This window comes from Salvelinus sp. IW2-2015, linkage group LG24, assembly GCF_002910315.2.
Source record: "Salvelinus sp. IW2-2015 linkage group LG24, ASM291031v2, whole genome shotgun sequence".
Classification (NCBI taxonomy): Eukaryota; Metazoa; Chordata; class Actinopteri; order Salmoniformes; family Salmonidae; genus Salvelinus; species Salvelinus sp. IW2-2015.
Window position 1 is genome coordinate 7,745,481 of NC_036864.1, and position 10,348 is coordinate 7,755,828.

Genomic DNA, 10,348 nt, shown 5'->3' on the forward strand with positions numbered 1-10,348 from the left:
TTTTCCCTTAGCCCTCTCTGCCATACTTGTTTCCTCTCAGCTGTTTCCCTGCCCTCCTCTCATACTTGTTCCTCTCAGGCTTTTCCCCTTTGCCCTCTCCTCACTTCTTGTCCTCTCAGGCTTTCCCTGCCCTCTCTCCATACTTGTTCCTCTCAGGCTTTTCCCCTGCCCTCTCTCAATACTTGTTCCTCTCAGGCTTTCCCTGCTGCCCTCTTCACTCCATACTTGTTCCTCTCAGGCTCTCCTCTAGCCCTTTCCCTGCCCTCTCATCGTACTTGTTCCTCTCAGGTTTCCCTGCCCTCTCTCGTACTTGTTCCTCTTCAGGCTTTCCCCTGCCCTCTCTCATACTTGTTCCTCTCAGGCTTTCCCTGCCCTCTCTCATACTTGTTTTTCTCTCCAGGTTTTCCTCCTGCCCTCTCGTACTTGCTCCTCTCAGAGCTTTTTCCCCTGCCCTCTCTCATACTTGTTCCTCTCAGGTCCCTGCCCTCTCTCCATAACTTGTTCCTCTCAGGCTTTCCCTGCCCTCTCTCTACTGTTCCTCTCAGGCTTCCCTGCCCCTCTCTGTACTTGTTCCTCTCAGGTTTTCCCTCCCTCTCTCCGTACTTGTTGCTCTCAGGTTTTCCCCGCCCTCTCTCATACTTGTTCCTCTCAGGTTTCCCTGCCCTCTCATGGTACTTGTTCCTCTCAGGCTTTCCCTGCCCTCTCTCGTACTTGTTCCTCTCAGGCTTTCCCTGCCCTCTTCGCGTACTTGTTCCTCTCAGGTTTTCCCTGCCCTCTCTCATACTTGTTCCTCTCAGCTTTTCCCTGCCCTCTCCGTACTTGTTCCTCTCAGGTTTCCCTGCCCTCTCTCATACTTGTTCCTCTCAGGTTTTCCCTGTCCTCCTCTCATACTTGTTCCTCTCAGGCTTTCCCCTGCCCTCTCTCGTACTTGTTCCTCTCAGGTTTTCCCTGCCCTCTCTCATACTTGTTCCTCTCAGGTTTCCCTGCCCTCTCATGGTACTTGTTCCTCTCAGGTTTTCCCTGCCCTCTCTCGTACTTGTCCTCTCAGGCTTTCCCTGCCCTCTCTCATACTTGTTCCTCTCAGGCTTTCCCTGCCCCTCTCATACTTGGTCCTCTCAGGCTTTCCCTACCCTCTCACATACTTGTTTCCTCTCAGGCTTTCCCTGCCCTCTCTCAGTACTTGTTCCTCTTCAGGCTTTCTCCTGCCTCTCTCATACTTTGTTCCTCTCAGGCTTCCCTGCCCTCTCTCATACTTGTTCCTCTCAGGCTTTCCTCTGCCCTCTCTCTATTGTTCCTCTCAGGCTTCCCCTGCCCTCTCTCGTACTTGTTCCTCTCAGGCTTCCCTGCCTCTCTCGTACTTGTTCCTCTCAGGTTTCCCTGCCCTCTCTCATACTTGTTCCTCTCAGGCTTCCCTGCCCCTCTCGTACTTGTTCCTCTCAGGTCTTCCCTGCCCTCTCTCGTACTTGTTCCTCTCAGGCTTTTCCTGCCCTCTCTCATACTTGTTCCTCTTCAGGTTTTCCCTGCCCTCTCTCGTACTTGTTCCTCTCAGGCTTTCCCTGCCCTCTCTCATACTTGTTCCTCTCAGGCTTTCCCTGCCCTCTCTCGTACTTGTTCCTCTCAGGCTTTCCCTGCCCTCTCTCATGACTTGTTCCTCTCAGGCTTTCCCTGCCCTCTCTCATACTTGTTCCTCTCAGGCTTTCCCTGCCCTCTCTCCATACTTGTTCCTCTCAGGCTTTCCCTGCCCTCTCTCATACTGTTCCTCTCAGGCTTTCCCTGCCCTCTCTCATACTTGTCCTCTCAGGCTTTCCCCTGCCTCTCTTGTACTTGTTCCTCTCAGGTTTTCCCTGCCCTTCTCTCGTACTTGTTCCTCTCAGGTTTTCCCTGCCCTCTCTCATACTTGTTCCTTTCAGGTTTTCCCTGCCCTCTCATGGTACTTGTTCCTCTCAGGTTTTCCCTGCCCTCTCTCGTACTTGTTCCTCTCAGGCTTTCCTGCCCTCTCTCGTACTTGTCTCTCAGGTTTCCCTGCCCTCTCTCATACTGTTCCTCTTCAGGTTTTCCCTGCCCTCTCTCATACTTGTTCCTCTCAGGCTTCCCCTGCCCTCTCTCGTACTTGTTCCTCTCAGGTTTTACCTGCCCTCTCTCATACTTGTTCCTCTCAGGTTTCCCTGCCCTCTCATGGTACTTGTTCCTCTCAGGTTTTCCCTGCCCTCTCTCGTACTTGTTCCTCTCAGGCTTTCCCTGCCCTCTCTCGTACTTGTTTCCCTCAGGTTTTCCCTCCCCTCTCTCGTACTTGTTCCTCTCAGGTTTTCCCTGCCCTCTCTATACTTGTTCCTCTCAGGCTTTCCCTGACCTCTCTCATACTTGTTTCCTCTCAGGCTTCCCCTGCCCTCTCTCGTACTTGTTCCTCTCAGGCTTTCCCTGCCCTCTCTCGTACTTGTTCCTCTCAGGTTTTCCCTCCCCTCTCTCGTACTTGTTCCTCTCAGGTTTTCCCTGCCCTCTCTCATACTTTGTTCCTCTCAGGCTTTCCCTGACCTCTCTCATACTTGTTCCTCTCAGGCTTCCCCTGCCCTCTCTCGTACTTGTTCCTCTCAGGCTTTCCCTGCCCTCTCTCGTACTTGTTCCTCTCAGGTTTTCCCTGCCCTCTCTCATACTTGTTCCTCTCAGGTTTTCCCTGCCCTCTCTCGTACTTGTTCCTCTCAGGTTTTCCCTGCCCCTCTCTCATACTTGTTCCTCTCAGGTTTTCCCTGTCCTCTCCACGTACTTGTTCCTCTCAGGCTTTCCCTGCCCTCTCTCATACTTGTTCTCTCAGTTTTCCCTGCCCTCTCTCATACTTGTTCCTCTCAGGTTTTCCCTCCCCTCTTCTCTACTTGTTCCTCTTCAGGTTTTCCCTGCCCTCTCTCATACTTGTTCCTCTCAGTGTTTCCCTGTCCTCTCACGTACTTGTTCCTCTCAGCTTTCCCTGCCCTCTACACTACTGGTTCCTCTCAGGCTTTCCCTGCCCTCTCTCGTACTTGTTCCTCTCAGACATTCTGTTGGTTCCATGGATTTTGCTATACTGTATGCCGCTGCTGGATGATGTATCAAAGCCCCCCCCCCCCCCCGGAACGTGCCCACAGACCGGGCTTTAAATGCTTCAATGACTTCCTGAGGCCAAGGTTAAGGGCAGGAACCAGGAAGTGACAAACACAGACAGGGGACAGGAGTGATGCACCAATTACTTCCTGGGGTCAAGGGTCACCTGTGCATTCTGCTTGAGGTGGTTGTGGGGTGATGATACAAGACAGATCTCTCTAGGGAGGTCATAGGGGTTACGAGGCAAATCACACAGACGGCATTGTGTGACACTATGGGACATCTCCCAGGGCCTTTGTAGCATGTCGGGAGTGTGGCGGGGAGAGCGCGGAGAGAGCGAGAGCCAAAGAGACAGGCAGAGGAGAGCGAGGAAGGAGAAGAGCCATTAGACTCATCATTTATCAATAACCTAGCCGCACGCAAACCTCAGCAAAAACAGACAGAGCAAAGGATGTCAGAGAGAGAGAGACAGGGGGGAGAGGGGAAAGAGAGAAAAAAGAGAAGATTGAAATAGGGAGAGAAAGGTAAAGAAAGCAGTAAAGAAAGAGACAGGTGTGAGAAAGATGGAATTTCTATTGATACGAATCCTCCATCATGATGGGACTCGCCTCTCATCAGAAGGTAAATGAGACTGTGCTGCACATACATCGGCCTGAGAGGAACAAGTATGAGAGAGGGCAGGGAAAGCCTGAGAGGAACAAGTATGAGAGAGGGGAGGGAAAGCCTGAGAGGAACAMGTATGAGAGAGGGCAGGGAAAACCTGAGAGGAACAAGTACGAGAGAGGGCAGGGAAAGCCTGAGAGGAACAAGTATGTGAGAGGGCAGGGAAAACCTGAGAGGAACAAGTATGAGAGAGGGGAGGGAAAACCTGAGAGGAACAAGTACGTGAGAGGGCAGGGGAAAGACAACACCTTACAGTGGAGTGTGTTCGTTGGTTTATTTGCTCTATTTACTGTTCGAAATGAAGGGTCGGATCCCATTATCTGTGTGTGGGCGGGCGTGTGTGCGTGTACATGTACGCACGTGCATGTGTGTGTGTACTGCCTAGCCATCTGTTGGCCTGGCACGGCTGGTGAGTGTGTGTGTGGAGTGGGACATATGTCAGTAGGCCAGTTCTGAAGGGTTCTACTGGGAAGGACTAACGGATGTGAGGCCAGAACCAGAGGGGTCTGATCTGGGAGGGATGCCATGTTTCTGACCACCCAATATAGTCACCTGGAGCACTGGGCTATAGCACAGCATATTCCTCTATACCAGGGGATGAGAGAGCAGGAGAGAGGAAAGAAGGGATGGTGGAAAGGGAAGAAAAGAGGAGAGGAGGAGACGAGAGAGTAGAGTGAAAAGACAGAGGAGAAGAGAGAGGAGTGGAGTGACAGGAAACTAGAGGACATTTAGAATGGAAAGGAAAGAGTTGAGGACTGAGGAGATGAGTGGAAAATAGATGGAGAGATTGACAGGGCGGAGGAGAGAGAGGAGATGAACAGATGATAGGGAGGAGGAGGGTGGAGGGCGGAAGGTTGTCTGCAAGGTTAAAGCAGCTGTATCACCGCCTGACAAATTGTGACAGGCGTTGTACAGGCGCCTGCTGCCGTCACCATAGTAACGGAGAAGCAGTTGAGACATTGCTCTCTTCTACAGCAGAGTTAAGACGGACTGGGAGAATAGAAAGAAGAAGAAGAGGAGGAGGAGGAGGGGGGTTAGATGACTGAGAGTGGAGGATAGAGAGAAAAGGACAGACAAGAGGAAGAGAGAGAGAGAGAGAGAGAGGGAGTGAGAGAGAGAAGAGGAAAAGGGGATGCAGAGCAGAGGGAACTGCAAAGAGAAATCCAGAGAGAGGGAGAACGGGAGGGAGACAGGAAAAATCCGAGAGAAGAGAAGAGAGGAAGAAAAGATGACGAGAAGCGAGAAGAAGGGGGAATGCCAGGAGAGAGAGGAGAGAAGAGGGAATGCAAGAGAGAGACGAGAGGATGGAGAGGAGAGAGTGATGAGAGGATGCGCAGAGAGAGAGGAGAGAGAGAGCAGAGAGAGAGACGAGAGAGGAGGAGAGAGAAGAAAGACGAGAGAGAAGAAGAGAGAGAGAGAGGGAATGCAGAGAGAGAGAGAGGGAATGCAGAGAAGACGAGAGACGAAGAGGAGAGAGAGAAGAGAGGAGAGAGGAGAGAGAAAGAGAGAGGGAGAGACAGAGGAGAAGACGAGAGAGAGAGAGAGAGAGAGAGAATGCAGAGAGGGTGGGAGAGAACGCAGAGAGGGTGGGAGAGAACGCAGAGAGGATGTCCCCTGAAGGGGCTGTGCTGGAATGACATACAGGGAAGCAATGACACATGGAGGGATACTATCAACAACCTAACCTCCCCCATCCAGTCACTGGTCCACTCCACTGCCTACTGTATGGGACCACACTGCTTAGAGCAGCACGGTTGAATGGGGGAGAGTGTGTGTGCATGTGTTAATTACTGTATGATCCTATCTATGGCATAATATCTAGCCCCCGGTGTGTGTGCTTCCATGTGTGTGTGTCCGTAGGTCTGTAGTTGACTAGTGTGTGATCCTATCTATGTTCGCATGCTGTAGAGTACGTCCCGCGGTGTGATGAGGTGGTCGGCAGGAGAATGAGGCATGGATTGGACCGGCGGCTTAATCAAGACGCGGCGGCTTTGGAACAGTAATTTAACGAGGGAATCAACGCCATTACTGAGGGCACAGTCATTAGACCAATTAGCTTCTGTTTGTTCTAATAACTACGAATGTTCAGAATGGAAAAATACAGAGGGATTTTTCACTCTTATTAAAAATGAATGGGTTAGAGTTGATTTAAACTGTTTTTAATTTCATGGGTCTTAATGGTCTACTCAATCAGCTTCGATATGTCAGAGCATCAGTCAGATATGCTCAGTAACTGGGCGTGACATGTATAATGATTGCCGTTGATATATTTCCACTGCTGTTTGAAATGGGCATGCTGGGCATGCTTACACGCACGTCATGTATTCAAACACTGGACAGCAGGTGTGCTACTGCAAACAACATGAAGGCAACAGATGATTAAATGTGGGAATTTTAGGCTCCGGTTTTCCTATGGATGTGCTAACCTTTCACATTTTCTTCCCACCCCCCCACCCCCATTGCTTTCTCTCCCTCTCTCTCTCTTTCCCCTCCCCCCTTTCACTCTCCCTGCATCTCGCCCCCCTCTCTCTGTCTCTCTGTAGAGGTTGGAGAGTAGGGAGGTGTTGCTGGGAGTGTTGTTCCTGGTCTGTCCCTTCATCCCGGCCAGTAACCTCTTCTTCAGGGTGGGCTTCGTGGTGGCAGAGAGGGTCCTCTACATGCCCAGGTGGGTCGTGTGTGTGTGTGTGTGTGTTATTGTAGGTAATGTGTGTGTCGTGTGTGTTTTCCCACCTCTAAACCTCTCTGGGTTAGGATGGTTTTTAATTAGATAGCTGGTGTAATTCTCCTGTGTGCAGTAGTGTGTAGACTAGCTTGGTTGCCCTATACATAATAAATCTATTTTCGTCTCAATAAATAATGAAACATGTTCAATTTGGTTTAAATAATGCAAAAACAAAGTGTTGGAGAAGAAAGTAAAAGTGCAATATGTGCCATGTAAAAAAGTAACGTTTAAGTTCTTGCTCAGAACATGAGACATATGAAGCTGGGTGGTTCCTTTTAACATGAGTCTTCAATATTCAGGTAAGAAGTTTAAGGTTGTAGTTATTATAGACTATTTCTCTCTATACATTTGTATTTCATATACCTTTGACTATTGGATGTTCTAATAGGGTCTTTAGTATTGCAGCCTAATCTCGGGAGTTGATAGGCTTGAAGTCCATAAACAGCGCATGCTTGAAGCATTGGAGAGCTGCTGGCAAACGCAGTAAAGTGCTGTTTGAATGAATGCTTTACTGAGCCTGCTGGCTGCCCTACACCGCTCAGTCAGACTGCTCTATTCAAATCATAGACTAATTAAATATAATAAACAGAAATACGAGCATTAGGTCATTAATATGGTCAAATCCGAAAACTATAATTTCGAAACAAAACGTTTATTCTTTCAGTGAAATATCGGAACCGTTCCGTATTTTATCTAACGGTGGCATCCATAAGTCTAAATATTGCTGTTAATTGCACAACCTTCAATGTTATGTCATAATTACGTAAAATTCTGGCATTAGTTCGCAACGAGCCAGGCGGCCCAAACTGTTGCATATAACCTGACTCTGCGTGCAATGAACGCAAGAGAAGTGACCAATTCCCTAGTTTAATATAGCCTGCTACATGAATTTCTTTTTAACTAAATATGCAGGTTTAAAAAATATACTTCTGTGTAAAGATTTTAAGAAAGGCATTGATGTTTTATGGTTAGGTACATTCGTGCATGATGTGCTTTTTTCGCAAATGCGCTTTTGTAAATCATCCCCCGTTTGGGAAGTTGGCTGTCTTTGTTAGGAAGAAATGGTCTTCACACAGTTTCGCAACGAGCAGGCGGCCCAAACTGCTGCATATACCCTGACTCTGCTTGCACAGAACGCAAGAGAAGTGACAAAATTTCCCTAGTTAAAAGAAATGCATGTTAGCAAGCAATATTAAACTAAATATGCAGCTTTGTGTTATGGTTAGGTAGCACATTGGTGCAAGACGACAGGCTTTTTTCGCGAATGCGCTTGTTAATCACCCCTTTGGCGAAGTAGCTGTGATTCAATGATAAATTAACAGGCACCGCTTCGATTATATGCAACGCAGGACAAGCTAGATAACCTAGTAATATCATCAAACCATGTGTAGTTTAAGTTGCACTTCCTAGGCTTCCACTAGATGTCAACCGTCTTAAGAAATTGTTTCAGGCTTCTGCTATAAAGGAGGGGCTCATGAGACCTGTTTGAGGTCAGTGGTCTGGCAGAGTTGTCTCAGGCTCGTGACGCGCGCTCCCGACAGAGTTAGTCTCGTTCCAGTGTTTGTACAGACGATGGAATTCTCCGTTGGAACTTGTTGATGATTTATGTTAAAAACATCCTAAAGATTGATTCCATAATCGTTTGATATGTTTCTACGACCTGTAACGGAACTTTTCAAGTTTTTGTCTGGACGTAGTGCTCATGAAGATGGATTATGGGCTGAACACGCTAACAAACTAGTGGCTATTTGGACTAATATTATGGACTTTATGGCAATCAGTCATTTTTATTGTCGAACTGGGATTCCTGGGAGTGCATTCTGATGAAGATCATCAAAGGTAAGTGAATATTTATATGTTATTTCTAACTTCTGTTCACCTCCAACATGGGGATATTTCTGTTGGTGGATTGGGCTCTGAGCGCCGTACTCAATTATGCTTTTTTCCGTAAAGTTTTTTGAAATCTGACACAGCGGTTGCATTAAGGAGAAGTCTATCTTTAAATTCTGTGAATAACACTTGTATCTTTTATCAATGTTTATTATGAGTATTTCTGGATTTCTGTGGCTATCTGCAAAATCACTGGATGTTTTGGAATCAAAACATTACTGCACGTAACGCGCCAATGTAACTGAGATTTTTGGATATAAATTATGCACATTTCGAAACATAAACATATCATGTATTGTGTACATGATGTCCTCGAGTGTCATCTGATGAAGATCATCAAAGGTTAGTGATTATTTGATCTATATTTCTGCTTTTTGTGACTCCTATTTTTGGCCGGGAAAATGGCTTTTTTTTTTTACTTGGCTCTGAACTAACATAATCATATGTTGTGCTTTTGCTGTAAAGCCTTTTTGAAATTCGGATACGATGGGTAGATTAACAAGTATGTTTATCTTTCATTTGCTGTATTGGACTTGTTAATGTGTTGAAAGTTACATATTTAATTTCCCGCGCTGCCTTTTCAGCGGAATGTTGTCGAGGGGTTCCGCTAGAAAGGTTAACTAGTGATTATGTTAAGATTGATAGTTTTTTCTAAGATTGTTTTAATGCTAGTAGTCACCTTACTTGGCTCTTGCTGCACTCGCATATACAGGTAGTCGCCTGCCAGCAGTCTCCTCGTGGAGTGTCAATGCTAATAGCCATGATCGGTGTCCAAAATGCAGATAACGTTGTTATGAAACTTGAAATCGGCCCTAATTAATCGGTCATTCCGATTAATCGGTCGACCTCTAGTCTGTGTGTGTGTGTGTCTGTGGTCTGTATGTGTGTTGTTGTGTGTTGTGTGTGCCGCGTGCATGCATGTGCACCGCGCCGTGTTTTTAAAGGGCAGAGGCCCCAAGGGCCACTACGGCCAGCATGATATCTACACGCACACGCACACACACACACACACACACACAACCACACACACACACACACACACAACACCCCACACACACAGCACACACAATTCACACACAACACACAGGGACGGAATTACAGAAAGAGATTGGGGGGTAGGCCGTGAGACCGAAATTGAAAATGGAAATTGAGAGAGAGGAAGAGAAGAAGAGAGAGAGAGCATTGAAGACAAACAGAATATGAATTTTCTTATAAGATATCAGCATCAGAAAAATAAATAGAAACTATTATCTGGGAAGCCTTGAAGCACAGAAGGAGCCTTAGAAAGATGCAAGGGCAGGGGAGAGAACAGACAGATGGAGAGAGCAGAAGAGAGTAAAGGAGAGAACAGACAGATGGAGAGAGCAGATGAGTAAAGGAGAGAGGGAGGAGAGAGAGAGCACTTATAGGAATCGCCTACAGGAAGTACCAGAGGCCCTTGACTGAAATGTGAAGCCCAGCAGAAATAACCTTGTTGTGGTGTGTGTGTGTGTGTGTGTGTGTGTGTGTGTGTGTGTGTGTGTGTGTGTGTGTGTGTGTGTGTGTGTGTGTGTTGTGTGTGTGTGTGTGTGTGTGTGGTGTGTGTGTGTGGTGTGTGTGTGTGTGTGTGTGTGTGTGATCCTCTCTCCATATGTTCAATTACTCACTCGTACACACTCTTGTAAACTCCCGCAAAACATAAACACCACTACGGCTGTCCAACTAAAAAATATCTCGGTGCCGACGAGAAGGCGTCTGTTCTTGGTTGAAATTTTTAAAAAGTGTATTTTTAAATAAATCACTATATGTTAGGCCACTGAGCTCGTCTGATGCTTTAAGCACTGTGGGTAAAATGAAGCACACAATTACCTAAAAGAGGGAGCCAGAGATCAATATAGCCTAAACAGAAGAAGAAAAAATCTGGTGCTCCCGCTGCTCGCTGTTTTTTTCTGGCCTTTGCACACAATCGACGTCAGTCGACTAAAGGGGGTCAGCCCCAAAAACAGACCACAAATTCAAGTA

At 47.3% G+C, this 10,348-nt stretch overlaps 1 protein-coding gene across 1 annotated transcript in view; it reads left to right on the forward strand.

Annotated features, from left to right (window-relative positions):
• The window catches only part of LOC111951459 (protein O-mannosyl-transferase TMTC1), a 100,561-nt gene that overhangs the window by 48,462 nt on the left and 41,751 nt on the right, over nt 1-10,348 (forward strand). The window contains exon 9 of the mRNA XM_070434715.1: nt 6,279-6,400. Within this exon, the coding sequence (XP_070290816.1) occupies nt 6,279-6,400 (122 nt within the window). The remainder of the gene's footprint in view (nt 1-6,278; nt 6,401-10,348) is intronic.